This window comes from Molothrus aeneus, chromosome 2 (assembly GCF_037042795.1).
Source record: "Molothrus aeneus isolate 106 chromosome 2, BPBGC_Maene_1.0, whole genome shotgun sequence".
Lineage (NCBI taxonomy): Eukaryota > Metazoa > Chordata > Aves > Passeriformes > Icteridae > Molothrus > Molothrus aeneus.
This window is the reverse complement of record NC_089647.1, coordinates 115,031,364-115,050,860: the sequence shown is the minus strand read 5'-3', so window position 1 is coordinate 115,050,860 and position 19,497 is coordinate 115,031,364. Positions and strand designations below refer to the sequence as shown.

Here is a 19,497-nt window from a genome sequence, read left to right as displayed (position 1 = left end):
AAGCTTCTTGGGCCACACACTCTGCTCTTGCAGCAGAATAAATGTGGCTTTCAAAGAAGTGCCAGCATTTTTCTGGGCAGGAAACACGACTTGCTTACATTGATCTGCTCAGGCAGGTCCTTCAGACTCAATCTCAGAGCAAGTCAAGCCCCAGTCCTGCTCCAGCTAACCCAGTTTCAGTTCTCATCTGGAGCTCTGACTTGTGTTACACTCAGTGTAGTGATGGCAGCTTTTGTGACTGGCAAAACTTTTTTGGCAGGAACCAGGAGACCATTAAATCATTTCTGCAAAAGCCACCAAACATCCTGAAAATGTTTACTTTGGTCTCTTATTAACTTTTGGGTTTTGAGTTTGAATCCACAGTTTGAGCAGGAGGAGAAGAGGACAGGCTTATTCTATGGATTATATTATCAAAAAATGCTCATAATGCAGCTTAAAATGTCCTATTTTGTGTATTTAATACACATTTATGAATAAAACAAGGAGATTTACTCACCTTTCCCTTGTGTTTGTCGAACAGCCACTGCTATTAAACCCATCTCCTCAGGCAACTCGAACATTAACCTGCCAATTAGGGAAAAAACCAAAAACCCCACATGCTTATCAGCTGCAACACTAAGCTACATTCATGAAAATCAAGGCTTAAATATCAGGTAATATTTTATGTTAACGTTGCACCACCATTTTTTTCAGTTAACATTTAGTCCTGAACCAAACCCATTAGAATATTAAAAAATGATTGGCTGAAAAACGATAATGTAAAATATTATTTTCTCTGAAATGAGTCAGAGCTACAGTTCATTTGAGTTCTGATAACCCAGGTTTTGTATTTCTTCACTTCTCCCTCAAATGCTCATTCTTTGGGTGTCCCTATCTTCAGCAAGTGACAACCAGCAATTCCAAACATTTGTTTCTACTTACAGCGAATTTTTGGTCATACTACAAAATATAAGAGCAGCAGTTTCTGATTATTTAGAAAACCAATATGGTGGCAATAAAGCAGTTTAAAAGATACACTATCCCCTGAGAACTAATTATGATTTAACTACAGTAAATAAATCTACACCTTCTGAGAGCTCTAGAGAACACTGGCTTATTTTAGGCTTGTGTTCTGCTTTTAAAATAGTTTCACCTAAAAGAATACTAACTTTCCTCTGGGGATAAGTAGAAAGTGCACTTTAACACCACCAAATGAGTCAATGCTACACTTTAAATAAAATTAAAAAAAAAGAAAAGAAAAGAAGAAAAAACCCTACTGTGACAACTTTGTTCAAGCCACTTTTAAACAGATCTGAACTGCACCATGATCCTCCTCCATTTCACATTTTCAGGGTTATTTCAGAGATAAAACATATTCAAGATGTTGCTTGTGAGGTAAGCCCAAAAAGGGATGTCTAGCCCACAAATCTGCTTCTCCCACAGGCACAAACACCATGTTGTTCATTCCTATAAAAGCAATCTTGTCTCAGGGGTAAGGGCAGCTCAAATCAGAGAAAAAAGCACCATTCACAATGATTTCCTGTGAGAAATGGATTTGTGAAGAATTTCTAAAATTTGCTAGAAAGTTTACATAGTGATGTATATTTGTATGTAAATACTGAGATAAGGTGTAAGTAAGATTTAAAATATGGTTTTGTAAAATGATTAGGTATTTTAGAGAATTAGAACTGTGAAAGATGTATTGTAGTAAGGCCATGTAAGGAAAAAATGCAGGTAATTGGTGTTAGAAGTAATACTACTATTGTGTGGTAGAAGTTATTAAGTTTAAATACATAATAGTTCATAAGTTTAAATATAAACATTTATAAAGTATTGGAATTAAGAAATAGATTGGCTTCTGATGGAATGGCATTGTTTTACATCTCTTTTATGTCACTATTCAAGACTCAGAATAAAATCTTTCAAAACACCTCTCAGTTGCCCCATCTCTGTAACAGCTGAGAAAACCAATTTCCCCTGAATTTCAGATGGGTTTGGGAGGTGTTTCAAGCTCTGCAATCGAGAGGTGCAGGAGCAGCAAAGAGGAGCTGTGAGTGTCCCACAGAGACACAATTCTTTGTGCTGAGATGAGGAACCTTTCATTGCTCCTGCTCCACAGGCTGATAAATGGGACATCAGCAGCTCCTGGGGCTGTGGCAGCACCAAAATGCAAGAAACTCAGAGATTTCAGAGCATCTTTCAAATGCCTAAATCAGTTTAGGTTGGATGTTATAAAAATGTTTTTTCCAGCAAGGGTGAGAAAGTTCTGGAATGGCTGCCCGGGGAGGTGGTGGAGTCCCCATGCCTGGGTGTGTTTAACAAAGCCTGGATGTGGCACTGGGTGCCAGGGTTCAGTTGAGGGGTTGGGGCTGGGCTGGACTCGATGGCCTTGAAGGTCTCTCCCAACCCAGGGATTCTGGGATTCTGGGATTCTGCTTTCATGGTGATGAGGTTATTGGAAATCCCAAGCAAAGTCTGGATCACAAATGTCTTTGCTAAATACAAATCACAGAATCTTGGAATGGTTTCGCTTGGAAGGAACCTTAAAGATCATCCAGTTCTATCCCCTGCCATGGGTAGGGACACACAAAGCAGCAGGAGCTGGACCAGGCCCCACAATGTTTTCCCCATTATTCCTGAGTCACGGAGATGCCATCGAGGGCCAACAGCCAGAAAATCTCTTTGCCAGTCACCTTCCATGGAACACACCTTGGGAATTGTCTCCTCTGGACATTGGGGATCACATGCTGAGACCAGGCCCACCTACCTACCACCTTTAGAAGTAAATTTTACCTCTTGATACTAAATCTCAGAACCATCAAGGCAGGAAGGATCATCAAGACCTCCAGGATCACCCAGCCCCACCAGCATCACCCCAATCCCTGTCCCCAAGGCCACATCCAGACTGCTCTGGGACAATTCCAGTGACTCCAAACCTCCCTGGGCAGCTCAGCCCAAGGCCTGACCACTCTGCCAGGGAAATTTTCTGTCCCCGTCTCCAACCTGAGCCTGCCCTGGTGCCATTTGAGGCCATTTCCTCTCCTCCTTTCGCTTTCCCCAATCCTCCCTCACTGCCCCTCCTGCAATGAGCTCCCCCTGATCCCCTTTGCTCCAGGCTCAGCCTCTCCAGCTCCCTCAGCTGCTCCTCCCAGGATTTGTTTTCCAGATCCTTCTCTTCCCTGGACACACTCCAGCCCCTCAGGGGGAAAATCCCCCAAAGCTCTGGAGGTTTTATCCCTGTCTTCTGGGAGCAGCCTGATTACAACACCAATTCCATGTTTTTGCAACATAAAAATCCAATTTAAACTTGGACACACAGTTAGGAGGAAATTACAGGCTTTGTTGAAACACATGGATTTCTGCTGCTCCTCCATTCATGTATCTGTTTTGAAGTAATGAAAAAAGAAAAATAAAAATCATGTGCTGCCATGAGGGGAGGAAAATAAACAGAGTAGGAAAAAAGCTAATTAGGAATGCAAAACACAGGCTTCTGCACCAAAGAGATACAATTAGGAGAACAGATGATGCAGCTCTTGGAGACTTGGCAGCAGGTAACAACTTATTACATGCACAGGCTGAGGCTGGACTTTCAAGGGTCACAAAGAAATTCTTTAAAGGACACAACATGGGGAAGTTGTTAATTCCCAGGCTGATGCACCGAGAGACACACAGAATGATTTTTTTACTGCTTCCTGAGATTGTGCTGGAATTAACATGAAGGCAATGATAATAAAATTCTCCACACAGCCTCCTGCCTGCCTTCCCTCAGCCTCAGAGCTCTGAGCATGGTGTGTGCTTGTTAGTTTGGTGGGGTTTTGTTCTTCTCTGGGAGAAACAACTTGGATTTTCCTTACCAGAAAGATTAACTGTACGTGCACTTTTTTACATATTGACTTCCCTTCTTCTCTTTCAACTTAATCAGTTGCAGGCTTAACAATTTCATTTTTCTGCAGAGTGGCTTAATCACAGTGCACACCACATTTCCCCCCCTCCATGAAATATTTTCCTTCAAGAAGTTATCTTTTTTAATTTTTTTTTCTTCTTTTTGTGCTCTTTAACCATCATGTTCTGTGTATTAATTCCAAAAACCAGAATGAGATACAAGATTAAATAAATTTACCCATCAGGAAGAATATCAGATGACATCTATATGATCATAGAAGATGATCCTGGAATTTTATGTAAACTTTTCTTTTTTTTCAACATTTTTGTGGTATTTTCCAAAATGTGAGCAAGGCACTTTTGGCATTCAGCTGAAATAGTGAGAGGTTCTAGCACAGTTTTTTATACAAATACCCTCCTCCCCACCCTGTAGTGCATATTATGAGCGCTGACAAGAGTAATAAACAATATTTAATTATTTTACAGAAATTCCAAGTGTAAGGAGGACTCTCCTGCCAACACAACGACTTTTCATCCTACATGAACATAAAATGGGAACTGAAACCCCCCAAACCACGTTTGACTAATGTTAACAGCTATAAATTTCATTGAAGTTGTGGGTTTAAGGTTGAAACTCTCATTAAAGCATCCTGCTGTGTTACAGTATTGCAGAGGCATTACCACAGCCAGCAGAGCATTCCAGATGTTCAAATACCTGGGCACAAGAGTTATGGGCAGATTTGTCCTTTCCCTTTGAGTTCCTTGCCTGAAAATCTCAACTCTCAAAGAGGTTGTTTAGAGAGTATTGTAAAAGCAACACAAAAAAACCCAAAAACCCAACCCCCCCCCCAAAAAACTACCCAAAAAACCCACCAAAGAAATCCCAAAAAAAAAAAAACCCCAAAACCCAAACCCTTTCAATTTTAGTCAAGTCAATGAATTCCAGAATTATTTAGGTTGGTGGGCCACAGTTAGAGGAGAAGACACCATGAATGAGAGTAGGTTTGGATTAGATATTGGGAAAAAATATTTCTCTGGGAAGGTGGGAAGGCCCTGGAAAGAATTCCCAGAGCAGCTGTGGCTGCCCCTGGATCCCTGGCAGTGCCCAAGGCCATGGATGAAATTGGACAATCTTGGATGTCCCTTCCAACCCAAAGCATTCTGTGATTCTATCAAATATAAAATAAATGTTGTTACTGACCCCAAAGCAGCAGTTTCTGTGAGTGACACCACACTGGGAATCGCTAAAAGCCACCAAACCAGGAAATGTAGGAAAGTTTTGAGGACGAACAAACTCTGCATTCGGTTTATTTGGGTACCTGGTAGATGGGATTTTATGGGTGACATCTCTGAGGGGCAAAGGAGCTCAAAAGATCTGATCTTTACAAATTCCCCCCCGCAAAATAACCCTGTCACAATCCTGAGGAAAATAAGGACGTGAACAGAGGCTGCTCTGGCTAAAAAAGGGAACCCAAGAGTGTAAAAAATGTCCAAAAAAGATGGAAGCAAGGAGGAATATTAAAAGGAGAAATGCAGAAATATGGTCCAAAGAATGGAAAGCTCAATTATATCAGAGATTGGGGGGAAAAAAAGGCAACAAAAACTTCTACTGGAATGTGATTAAAAAATTTTTAAAAAAGAAAAAAAGAGAGGAAAATGTGGGGTCTCAGCTGGCTGAGGCTAAAACACAGTGGATACACCTCAGGCTGAGCCTCTCAAGGAATTCTTTGCCCAGGGCTTCACCAGCAAAGTCTTCAGGACTTTACACAGGGCTCAGGGAGAAGAGGAGACCCCAGCAGTAGAAAAGAATTGATCTCATAAATCTCTTGGGCAATCTTGGCACAGTCAGGTTGGTGGGAGAAGAGGGGATGGATCTGCGAGTGCTGAGGGCACATCCAGCTCTCCCATCCTCATGGTCAGAACATCGGGGTGGTGCCAGACTGAGAGGGAAAGTATCTCCATCCCTGGATCCAAGTCAAGCCTTGAGCAGAAAGGGTCTGGATTCTGGGATTGAAAATCCTGGTTTGTGCTCCAGCTGTGGGCTGGATACAACTGCAGACCCTCAGGGCATTCTCCAAGTCCTATTTAATGTCTTCATCAGTTTAATAAGAGGTGAAGGAAAGGAGGGAATCGAGGAGGAGATGGCACACACATCCAGCCAGTGAGTAACACTGGGCTGAGGGGATAACCAAATTCTGGAATAGGATGTGGAGTTCTTCCAGACCTGACTGGAAAAAGCCTTTATCAAGCTGGTCAGAATTCATTGTTGACTCTGCTGAAAAGAAAAGAGTTTGGACTAGAAACCTTCAGGGATTCTTGACTCCAGAAAATGCACAGGAACTTGGCATCCCTGGTGTTTCCAGCAGGCATTTAGGTTTGGCTGAAATCAGTCAGAAATTAGCCATTGTAACTGTTAAATTTAACAGAAATTAGCCATTGTAACTGTTAAATCAGTGATTGAATAGAAATTAGCCATTGTAACTGTTAAATCAGTGATTGAATAGAAATCAGCCATTGTAACTGTTAAATCAGTGATTTAACAGAAATCAACCATTGTAACTGTTAAATCAGTGATTTAACAGAAATTGGCCATTGTAACTGTTAAATCAGTGATTTAACAGAAATCAACCATTGTAACTGTTAAATCAGTGATTTAACAGAAATCAACCATTGTAACTGTTAAATCAGTGATTTAACAGAAATCAACCATTGTAACTGTTAAATTTAACAGAAATTAGCCATTGTAACTGTTAAATCAGTGATTTAACAGAAATCAACCATTGTAACTGTTAAATCAGCGATTTAATAGAAATTAACCATTGTAACTGTTAAATTTAACAGAAATTAGCCATTGTAACTGTTAAATCAGTGATTTAGCCCTAGTGGTGGTCACTGGAATCCCATCAAGGCAGGATCCTAAAGCCATTTGCACACTCTCTAACAAGCCTAAATATTTACATTTCTCCATCCTCCACTTTCCATAAGGCATTTTACACACAACCAGGTGCTCCCAGAAGATTGGCTCCCCCAGCTGAGACAAGGAGAACACCTCAGCTGTTAATCCAACGCAGGCTGATTTAAATGACAGAAATCTCACTTAAAACTGCGCCTAAATCCAGCAAGAAAAAACCCAAAAAAACATTTACCAGAATGCCTCTTGACATGAATGCACTCTTCTGTTCTAATGCAAAAATTCACTGCTCCTTTCACTTTCTAGTGGGTTCCCCCACAGCAAAGTCAGCACAGAAAGGGCCATTTAATGTCAAATTCTCCTTGAACTCCTTGGATACACCAAAGTCCTGCACCAGCGAGGAAAAGCATTAAAGGGATTACAATATCCCAGCCATGGGGAAAGCTAAAAAAGCACTGCAACCTTGCACAGCTGGTTCCTTGTTCCCTCAAGAAATGCTACAAAAAGAAGATTGTCCTGAACTAGACAGGGCATTTCCAGCAAGGAATATTCTCCTGAACGGATGACGTGGGTGAGGAGCTCCCAGAGCCTTGGGCTGGCTGGGTAAATCCTTCAGCAGGGCAATAATAACAATTCAGTTCCAGGGGAAATGCAGGATGGAGGAGGGCTGGCAGCTGGGCAGAGCCTCCTGAGATGTTTTTCAGCTCTCCAGAAATGAAAGCTGCAGCAAGAGATGCCAGGGGGCAGAAGGGAAGATTAAATCACCTAAATCACCTCTTTTTTACCACCCATGCTTGATTGAAATGATGGTATTATAAATGGGGAATGGTTCATGCTTTGCTGGTGGAATTGCTTTGAGAATCAAGGCCTGCTGCACAGAACTCTACCATGAAATCCTCTTTTTTTTCTTTTTTCCTCTGCTCATTGCATTTTTCAGCTGGTAATTTTCTTGCCTCTCTATTTTTATACCTGCTATTTTATAATTAGTCCTTTGTCTATGTTTATAGGCTTTTCCTCTTGAAAAAAAAGAGAAAGAAAAAGAGAATTTTAAAACACAGCACCATACAGGCAGAGGTGTCAGGAAACATACCCAAATAAGAAAGGACTCCAAAAAATTAGTTTGCCAACAAAATGCCAGTAAAATTTGAAACCTGGGTTCAGACACACTGGTCATGTTCCAAAACTGCAAACTTAAAGAACTTCTTTATTCAGTAAATCAGTTTCTCTGTGAATATCATCAAGACCACAAAGTTACAGCAAAGGAGGGCGTTTCCAGGGCAGATGTGAGGAGAGTTTAGGAGTTTCTTTCGATTTTTAATTTGAAAAGCAAAAACTTGTCCTGTTTTGAACAATTTATTTCACTTTTCCCCATCTAGTAAGTAATCTTTTCAATCCACAACCTTGCTTGAAAAAGCTACCCCAAGCCAAAAGTGAACATGGGACAAATGGGAATGAAACAGATTTTGTTAGGAAATACAACTCGAGTGCCAAGATTTGAGAAACAGAAGATTTACCAGGATGCAATGAAATATATTTATCATAACATGGTAAGAGTAGAATCTTCAGGCTATAATAAAATTTATAAACACATTGATCAAAGCCAGATCCAGCCCTTCTTGTCTGAGGTCAAACCCAGCGCAGAAGAGAACTGCCCTGTGAAAAATATTTGTCTGTCTGCTCTGGGGTGCCCTGACCCTCATCCATGGAGAAAGTTTCCCAGACTTCAAGACAGACTGGAATCCACAAAAGTGTGAAATAGATTATAGAGAGTAGTGCAGGTGCATCACTTGGTGAGAAATTGAGGGTTTGGGGTTTTTAGTGTGTTGTGGATGGAAGCAAGATGGAGGGCACAGGGTGTGGTCCTGGGTTTGTTCTTCATGGTGCTTCTTCCTCCTTCTTCTCCATGGGTTTGGGTGGCATTTTGAAATTGGGCAGAAAAGTCCCCATTGCAGCTCTTTGGGATCAGTTATTGGGTTAAAAGGGAAAATAATCCAGGTGTCAGTTCTTCATTGGATAGTTCAGTCTTAAAAGTCCTTGGAACAAGAGATTGTGGGTCATCCCACTAGAAAGTGAAAGTGACACAGCCTCGGGACAGGGCCTGGGAACACCAAAAGGATCAACAAAACCAAGAGTGAGGTCCTGACCCTGGGATGGGGCTGGGACGAGCAGATGGAGCAGCCTGGGAGGAGGATTTGGGGGTGCTGGGGATGAGATCTGGACCTGCCCCAGCCCAGAACCCCACAGTGAGGGGGGGATTGTGTCCCTGAGCCCCTCAGGTGATTTCCCACCTGCAGAGCTGCCCCAGGCCTGGGCCCAGCCCAGGGAGGAGCTGGAGCTGCTGCAGAGAGCCCAGAGGAGGCTCCAGGATGGGCAGAGGGATGGAGCAGCTCTGCTGGGAGGAAAGGCTGGCACAGCTGGGATTGTTCACCTGCACAGGAGAAGCTTTGGGCTGAGCTCAGGGTGGCCTTGCAGGGCCTGGAGGAGCCCCAGGAAAGCTGGAGAGAGACAATTTCCAGGGCGTGCAGGGACAGCACCCAGGGAATGGCCTCAAACTGAAACATTTCAGGTTCAGATCAGATATCAGGAAGAAATTGTTCCCTGGCAGGGTGGAGAGAGGCTGGGATGGAATTCCCAGAGCAGCTGGGGCTGCCCCTGGATCCCTGGCAGTGCCCAAGGCCAGGTTGGACACTGGGGCTGGAGCAGCCTGGGACAGTGGGAGGTGTCCCTGCCACGGTGAGGCAGAGAACAGAGGCTGGGCAGAGCTCCAGAATAAAGCAGGGATTGATTCAAAGCATCTCCTCCATGGATGCACCTTGGGCAGCACCAGAGCCCAGCCAGGGCTGCACCCAAGATGAACCAAAATGGCCCCAAAATGCACGGCCGGGCACGGGGTCTGTCCCTGGGATCAGTTCTGCTCCATTTGCATCTTGCAGTTCATTGTCCCATTCCAGCTTCAGCCCCTGCAGTCCCACCCTGCTTGTTTTTCTCTCTCCAGCCCACGGGGTTTGTGCTCTGGGGCTGAGATTTGGATCATTTGTCCTTGGTGCCCAGCTGGAGCAGGAATTGTTTTGTCTCCCTGCTCTGTGCACAGAGCTCAGCATCCCAGAATGTGAACCCAGCCCCACACACTGAAGCAGCACAGAACCTGAAAAATAGAAAAGCTCAAACCTGAGGCATCAATGGCAGGGGTGGCACTGGGTGACTTTTAAAGGTCCCTCCCAGCCCAACCCATTCCATGATTCTAAGATGCTGTAAAAATGCTCAAATTTGCTCACTTTCAGAGAAAATCTCAACACAAGCCCAATGCAGCAGAGCAAGAACCACTTCAGGAAAATAACAAATCCATTTTACATCAGCATTGGATTCACTAATTCACAGTGAGGCATCACACACATGAAGATCTCAAAAGTAACCCATGGTGAAAGTGAATTTATCCAATATTCCTCATTATCCCTTATTCCTTAGCTCCCTTTCAGGTGGAAAAAAGCCAAGTGAGAACTTTCTGCTCACACTGAGATTTTAATGTGATTTTCTGGCCAATTTCTAGCCACGGTGATTGCATTTCCTTATGAAAATTTCTCTGCAATTTCTGAAGACATCACTTCATTTCCTGGCTTGAATCACTGAGGCTGTGAAAGAGCTGCCATGTTTGAGCAGAGAGGTGCTGAGGTTATTCCCAAACAGCCACTCCAGGATGCACAACAAAACACGCTGGATTTATCAGGGAAGTTCAAATGAGCACAAATAAGAATTGTGTGAGGTGCCCTCCCAGGATCCTTCCCAGAGCCCTGCAAAGTGGGAAAAATTAAAGAATTTCGACAACAAAAAAATTCCATTCCTTGTCAAGGGACTGAGAAAGACCTAAAAAATTAATAACAATTCTTTTCCTCATTTAAATTAATTTTTTCCCTTTATCTTATTATTATTAAAAGTTTCATCAATACTTAAAATCACAGAAGGAACTGCGAAAGACCTAAAAAATTAGAATTATTTTCCTCATTTCAATTAATTTTTTCCGTTATCTTATTATTATTAAAAGTTTCATCAATACTTAAAATCACAGAAGGAACTGCAAAAGACCTAAAAAATTAGTAATAATTTTCCTCATTTACATTAATTTTTTCCATTTATCTTATTATTAAAATTGTGTGAGGTGCCGTCCCAGGATCCTTCCCAGAGCCTTGCAAAGTGGGAAAAATTAAAGAATTTCAACAACAAAAAAACTCCATTCCTTGTTAAGGAACTGTGAAAAACCTAAAAAATTAGTAATAATTATTTTCCTCATTTAAATTAATTTTTTCCTTTTTCTTATTATTATTAAATGTTTCATCAATACTTAAAATCACAGAAGGAACTGTGAAACACCTCAAAAATTAGTAATAATTATTTCACTTATTTAAATTATTTTTTCCTTTATCGTCTTCTTATTATTAAAAGTTTCATCAATACTTAGTCACAGAAGGAATTGTGAAAGACCTAAAAATTAGTAATAATTTTTTTCACTTCTTAAAATTAATATTTTTTCCTTTATCTTATTACTATTTAAAATTTCATCAATACTTAAAATTACAGAAGGAACTGTGAAAAACCTTAAAAATTAGAAATAATTATTTTCCTCATTTAAATTAATATTTTTCCTTTATCTTATTATTATTATTAAAAGTTTCATCAGTACTTAAAGTCACAGAAGGAACTGTGAAACACCTAAAAATTTAATAATAACAATTCTTTTCCTTATTTACATTATTTTTTTCCTTTATCTTATTATTATTAAAAGTTTCACCAATACTTAAAATCACAGAAGGAACTGTGAGAGACCTAAAAATGAGTAACAACAATTTTTTCACTTATTTAAATTATTTTTTTTATTTTTTATTTTTATTATTTAAAGTTTCATCAGTATTTGAAATCACAGAAGGAACTGTGAAATATTTAAAAATTAGTAATAACGATTATTTTCCTTATTTAAATTAATATTTTTCCTCTCTTCTTATTATTAAAAGTTTCACCAATACTTAAAATCACAGAAGGAACTGTGAGAGACCTAAAAATGAGTAACAACAATTTTTTCACTTATTTAAATTATTTTTTTTATTTTTTATTTTTATTATTTAAAGTTTCATCAGTATTTGAAATCACAGAAGGAACTGTGAAATATTTAAAAATTAGTAATAACGATTATTTTCCTTATTTAAATTAATATTTTTCCTCTCTTCTTATTATTAAAAGTTTCACCAATACTTAAAATCACAGAAGAAACTGTGAGAGACCTAAAAATTAGTAACAACAATTTTTTCACTTATTTAAATTATTTTTTTTATTTTTTATTTTTATTATTTAAAGTTTCATCAGTATTTGAAATCACAGAAGGAACTGTGAAAGACCTCAAAAATTAGTAATAACGATTATTTTCCTTATTTAAATTAATATTTTTCCTCTCTTCTTATTATTGAAAGTTTCACCAATACTTAAAATCACAGAAGGAACTGTGAGAGACCTAAAAATTAGTAACAACAATTTTTTCACTTATTTAAATTATTTTTTTTATTTTTTATTTTTATTATTTAAAGTTTCATCAGTATTTGAAATCACAGAAGGAACTGTGAAATATTTAAAAATTAGTAATAACGATTATTTTCCTTATTTAAATTAATATTTTTCCTCTCTTCTTATTATTAAAAGTTTCATCAATACTTAACGTCACGGAAGTAATTTATACTTAGGAGAACCCTCTAAAACCTTTGATTTTTTCCCCATTATTTGCTTTAATTTCTTTTCTTTTCTGCCTGCAACATCCATTGTGCTCAAAATTTAGGTTCTGGATGCAGCAAATTCCCAGTTTTCTTCACCCAGTGCTAACTGGGAAATAATTTGAATTATTCTCCTCTTTCTGAAGGCACACACAACAGTTTCCCTACCCTGAACCAAAAGGCAGCAATTTCACATTGCCATTTCTTGTGGCCCTGTCCATTCATTGAACTCTCTTTCTGAAAAAATACATTTAAAGACAATTAACTAAAATTTCAGGCAAATTTCCCCATTGCCTCAATTGTCCTTGGTCAGAAGCATGCGAGCTTCAATTTCCAAATTCTCATCTCTCACCATTTAACTGAAAATTTCAATTCATTTTGTGAAACGTTAATTAATGAATTGAAACATTGAAAATTTAATTGGAAAATACACACAGGAGGTCTCAAAAGTTGTAAATGCTGGTGCATATTCTGATTTTTGGGCCGTGTATGGTACAAGCATCATCCCTGAGGCGCTTTCTGGACACATTTTCCTTGGCATTCAATCAAATCTTCCTCAGTTTTTCCCAGTTGTGGCTTCATCAATTGGCAGCTACAGCACAATTATTTCACTTGCATGGCTTTTTTCCCATTAAGAATGGTGATGCATGAAATCTTTGGGGAAAAAAAATAATATTATTAAGTATTATTAACATTTTGCTGTGTAAAAGCAATCAAAACACTGCGTTCCTTCCGTGTCAATGAACCCAGGATTTCATAAAAATACTCCCACAGATAAAATGTCTGGGTTTTAATCCTTCTGTAATAAAAAGTAGAGGTAGAATACTAAAAAATTTAATATATAAATATACCATAATAATAGTACATAAACAAATATAAATATAGAACCACATAAATAAACATAATATATAAAGAATGTAAACATAAATTATAATGTAAGAGATTAAGGAGAAGTTTAATGCAAACTTCCAGGAGAAAAAGGTTTTTTTTTGTATCAAAGTGTTTCAGTGAGAGCTGATTTTAAAATAAAATCCTTAAGAAATGGCAGCTGAGCTCTAAAGCTGTGGCTAAAATTTGAAATAGTTTGTTTGCCAAGTGAAGTTTAGAATATTATCTTTAATAATATTTTAAAACAAATAAATAAAATTTTAATATTTTTAATATAGCAAATAATAATTATAAAATTGTAAATATTATAAACATCATAAATAATTTATTAAAATTAAGTTAATTTAAAAATTAATTTATAGATTAGAAATAATAATTCATAGTTTATAATGCTATTTAGAAACGATATTGATTTATAAATTAATTTATAGAATAAAATAAATAACATAATTAATTTTTATTCATTATAAAATTAATTTTTCTCTTTAATGTTATTAGACCTGATGGAATGTTTACTATACACATAATTTTTCAAAGGAAAAAGAGATCAGGAAAAGCTGCTGTTCTCTAAGAGGAGGAATTAAATTCTCAGAGAGGAATTAATTTCACCAATGCCATTTTTCCCTTAAAACACACAAATGAAGATTATCTCCAACATCCCTACACAGAATTTCCTCCTGAACAAAGAACTGATTGTTTTTTTTCCTGATTTCAAGTCACAGATCATGTGAAGAGGTAACAATCCAGAAAAATTCACTGCATCTCTCAAGGTGAACTCCAGAAAAATATTTTGCTTTTCTCGTGGTGAATTCAACACAATAGCTGAGCTCAGCTGGCTCTGCTCGCATAGAAATGAAAATTAAAACCCCAAAAATGCTCTCATCAAGCAGCAGAGTTTCAGCCCTGCCAGTGCCAAGAGAAACCACAAGATTTCTAAATTCAGAATTAAAGCTCAGAGCTCTTCCAGCTCTCCAAAGCAGCTGAATTAGGGACAGCAAAGTTCTGTTTCCAAATAATTGGTGAATATTTTTGAAACTCTCTCATTTTTGGGCTGTGCCAGCTCCAAGGCAGACTCCCAGTAATTCCATGAAATAATTCCAAAATAACCATTTCATGGCTGATTAAAAATGGATTTCGAGATAAGGAAGCTGCTCTCTGCTGGCCAGAGCATCATCAACAGCCATCAAAATAATGTGGATTTTAACCACAGACTCACACAAAATACAGCTGCTACTCAAAGCCTCCAGAAAAGGGATTTCCTTTGGCAAGGTGGGCAAAAAAAATCCCAAAATTTGTTGATTCAAATTCTTCACATTGGAAAGCTGAAGTTCCTATTTCTGAGAGGTTAAAATATGCCCAGAAAGAATAAAATGTTGTACAAATAAAATAGGTACAAGTAATTCTTATCCTGAGAGGTGGCGGATGGGTCACCACAGAATGACAGAAATTTGGGTTGGAAAGTAAATTTATTTTGAATTTTGGCATCTTGATATCAGCACATAGTAGAGGATGGAATCTGGATATCCCAAAGAGCAGAAAAGAAAAAAATGTTGCTACTCAAAGCCCTAAAAAAGGGATTTCCTTTGCCAAGGTGGGAAAAAAAAAAAAGGCCAAAAGTTCCCTGATAATTCAAATTGTTCACATTGGAAAGGTGAAGGTGGAAGTTCCTATTTTTGAGAGGTCAAAATATGCCCAGAAAGTATAAAATATTGTACAAATAAAATATGTACAAACCATCCTGAGAGGTGGTGGATGGCTCACCACAGAAGGTTTGGGATGAAAGTAAATTTATCTTGAATTTTGGTATCTTGACATCTGCATGTAAGAGAGTAATAGAGGATGAAATCTGGATATCCCAAAGGGCAAAAAACCAAAAAGCTCAAAAGTCCCCAGGTAATGTTCTTAATTCCAATTCTTCATATTGGAAAGCTGAAGTTCCTATTTCTGAGAGGTTACAATATGCCCAGGAAGAATAAAATGTTGTACAAATAAAATATGTGCAAGTAATTCTTATCCTGAGAGGTGGTGGATGGGTCACCACAGAATCACAGAAGGTTTGGGTTGGAAAGTAAATTTATTTTGAATTTTGGCATCTTGATATCAGCACATATTGGAGGATGAAATCTGGATATCCCAAAGAGCAGAAAAGAAAAAGAAGTTGTTACTCAAAGCCCCAAAAAAGGGATTTCCTTTGCCAAGGTGGCCAAAACGCCCAGGTAATGTTAATTCAAATTCTTCACATTGAAAAGCTGGAAGTTCCTATTTCTGAGAGGTCAAAATATGCCCAGGAAGAATAAAATGTTGTACAAATAAAATAGGTGCAAGTAATTCTTATCCTGAGAGGTGGTGGATGGGTCACCAAAGAATCACAGAAATTTGGGTTGGAAAATAAATTTATTTTGAATTTTGGCATCTTGACACTTGACATCTTCATATAGTAGAGGATGGAATCTGGATATCCCAAAGAGCAGAAAAGAAAAAAAAATGCTGCTACTCAAAGCCCCAAAAAAGGGATTTCCCTTGTCAAGGCAGGCAAAGAAAAAAAGCTCAAAAGTCTCCAGGTAATGTTGTTAATTCAAATTCTTCACATTGAAAAGCTGGAAGTTCCTATTTCTGAGAAGTTAAAATATGCCCAGGAAGAATAAAATGTTGTACAAATAAAATATGTGCAAGTAATTCTTATCCTGAGGGGTCGTGGATGGGTCACCAGAGAATCACAGAAATTTGGGTTGGAAAATAAATTTATTTTGAATTTTGGCATCTTGATATCAGCACATAGTAGAGGATGGAATCTGGATATCCCAAAGAGCAGAAAAGAAAAAGATGTTGCTACTCAAAGCCCCAAAAAAGGGATTTCCTTTGCCAAGGTGGGGAAAAAAAAAAAAAGGCCAAAAGTCCCCAGATAATTCAAATTCTTCACATTGGAAAGGTGAAGGTGGAAGTTCCTATTTTTGAGAGGTCAAAATATGCCCAGAAAGAATAAAATGTTGTACAAATAAAATATGTGCAAACCATCCTGAGAGGTGGTGGATGGCTCACCACAGAAGGTTTGGGATGAAAGTAAATTTATCTTGAATTTTGGTATCTTGACATCTGCATGTAAGAGAGTAATAGAGGATGGAATCTGGATATCCCAAAGGGCAAAAAACCAAAAAGCTCAAAAGTCCCCAGGTAATGTTGTTAATTCAAATTCTTCATATTGGAAAGCTGAAGTTCCTATTTCTGAGAGGTTACAATATGCCCAGGAAGAATAAAATGTTGTACAAATAAAATATGTGCAAGTAATTCTTATCCTGAGAGGTGGTGGATGGGTCACCACAGAATCACAGAAGGTTTGGGTTGGAAAGTAAATTTATCCTGAATTTTGGCATCTTGATATCAGCACATATTGGAGGATGAAATCTGGATATCCCAAAGAGCAGAAAAGAAAGTTGTTACTCAAAGCCCCAAAAAAGGGATTTCCCTTGTCAAGGTAGGCCAAAACGCCCAGGTAATGTTAATTCAAATTCTTCACATTGAAAAGCTGGAAGTTCCTATTTCTGAGAGGTTAAAATATGCCCAGAAAGAATAAAATGTTGTACAAATAAAATAGGTACAAATCCTCCTGAGGGGTGATGGATGGGTCACCACAAAATCACAGAAGGTTTGGGCTGGAAAATAAATTTATTTTGAATTTTGGCATCTTGACACTTGACATCTTCATGTAGTAGAGGATGGAATCTGGATATCCCAAAAAGCAGAAAAGAAAAAAATGCCTTTAATTTTGCATTACCTCACCAAACCTAGAAATTCCTTCCAAACACTGAGGTGGTATTTTATTTAAAATGAAAAAGTGAGGTTTTATCAAGGGTAAGGGCATTATGTAGCAAAGAATTCCTTTGGCTGGAGAGGGAGAAAAATGTGGAGGAATGACTGAAATGGGGAGTTACAGACACAGGTATGTCAAACTGCTGGGAAATAAATTAATAAAAGGCATCAATATGTGGAATAAAAGAAAAATCAGTGGTTAGTCACATTTGTGTGAAGTAAAAAATCCATGGTAAAATGAGCTGGAAATCCCAAAATCCCACTCCAAAATCAAACTGGTTCTGACAGGAACAGCAAAATCTGACCCAAATTCACAGCACAGCCCCAGAGTGCTGGAAGGATCCTCTGTCCCTTCTCATGAAATCTCACAACCATGGAGAAACAACAGCTCACTTCAGCAAAATTCCCTTTTTTTAGCAAATTTTAATGGCAAAATTCTTGAAATTTGAAAGAATTTCAAATTTCTGAAAATGGGGAAATGCTCATTCATTTTTTTCCTGTGCCAAGCACATGAGTGAAAGTTTCTTTACACTGTTCTTGAGTTCTTCTGAGGAAAGAAACACAATTCTTTGCTATCACACAATTCTTTGCTCTCCCACTCTCAGCTCTCCTCACAAAAGCTCACAACCATGGAGAAACAACAGCTCACTTAGGCAAAATTCCCTTTTTTAGCAAGTTTTAAAGGCAAAATTCCTCCATCTGTGTTTCTGGGCTGAAATGTTGTCCCATTCCCACTGAAAATGGGGAAATGCTCATTCATTTTTTCCCTATACCAGGCACTTGAGTGAAAGTTTCTTTTCACTGTTCTTGAGTTCTTTTGAGGAAAGAAACAATTCTTTGCTATCCCAATCTCAGCCCTACTCACAAAATCTCATAACTAAGGAGAAACAACAGCTCACTTAGGCAAAATTCCACTTTTTAGCAATTTTAAAGGCAAAACTCCTGATCTGCATTTCTGGGCTGAAATATTGTCCCATCCCCACTGAAAATGCTCATTTATTTTTTCCTGTATACCAGGCACTCAAATTAAAGTTTCTTTGCAATGCTCTTGTGCTCCTTTGAGGAAAGAAACACAATTCTTTGCTATCACACAATTCTTTGCTTTCCCACTCTCAGCCCTACTCACAAAATCTCACAACCATGGAGAAACAACAGCTCATTTAAGCAAAATTCCCTTTTTTTAGCAAATTTTAATGGCAAAATTCTTGAAAATGGGGAAATGCTCATTCATTTTTTTCCTGTGCCAAGCACATGAGTGAAAGTTTCTTTTCATTGCTCTTGAGTTCCTTTGAGGAAAGAAACCCAATTCTTTGCTATCACACAATTCTTTGTTCTCCCACTCTCAGCCCTACTCACAAAATCTCACAACCATGGAGAAACAACAGCTCACTTAAGCAAAAATCCTTTTTTAAGCAATTTTTAAAGGCAAAATTCCTACATCTGTATTTGAAATGTTGTCCCATACCCACTGAAAATGCTCATTCCTTTTTTTCCTGTACCAGGCACTGGAGTGGAATTTCTTTACACTGTTCTTGAGTTCTTCTGAGGAAATAAACACAATTCTTTGCTCTCCCACTCTCCCCACCTAAGGAATCATGTTTCCTACACCCTGAACAATTCCCTTTTTGCCCTGCTTTGTACCATGCCCAGCAAATCCACACTTTTTGAAGCCTCCAGCTGAAAACTGGGCCAATAACTCCAGTTAAACCCTCCCAGTGTTGAGTGGAGCTGCAAGGATTACCCTGACATTTTTAGCACCTTTTTAAGCACTTTTGTACGAATTTCAGTGCCAGTCCTCACCTCCTTTGTTGCAACAGGAATTTATTTTTAACTCACACTCAATTGCTCACTCAGACTTAAAGAACCTCTCATGAAAATTGATATTCAACCACTCTCTCTCCATTTCATGATTTGCATCTGATTATTTGAGGCCACACTTTGATTTGTCAAGCTTGGAGTTTTAAATTCACCTTTTTAGAACCTTATGGATTCTCCCAGCAAAGAGGAGTTTTTGAGAAGGAAAATCTTAATTTTGTTGCCCAAATTATTCATGGAAATGACTGAAGCTGTGGCAGATCTGAAGCCTCAGCAGTCTGGCCTAGGAAGAGATCTTGGATTTAAGGTTTTAGATTTAAGAATGGCATTTAAACCCTTCAGTTGTGACACTGAGGAGTTAAGCATCTAAAAGGGGAAAGATCACTGGAGAAAAAAAATCATAATCTTTCATTTTCTCCACTAAGAGAATTTTAACAAGGAACTCTTCACAGAATTAATAAAGTT

The 19,497-nt window shown here is 38.3% G+C and overlaps 1 protein-coding gene across 1 annotated transcript in view; it reads right to left on the bottom strand.

The window, feature by feature from the left end:
* The window catches only part of HLCS (holocarboxylase synthetase), a 136,443-nt gene that overhangs the window by 14,821 nt on the left and 102,125 nt on the right, over window positions 1-19,497 (bottom strand). The window contains exon 7 of the mRNA XM_066545565.1: window positions 497-564. Coding sequence (XP_066401662.1) covers window positions 497-564 — 68 coding nt within the window. The remainder of the gene's footprint in view (window positions 1-496; window positions 565-19,497) is intronic.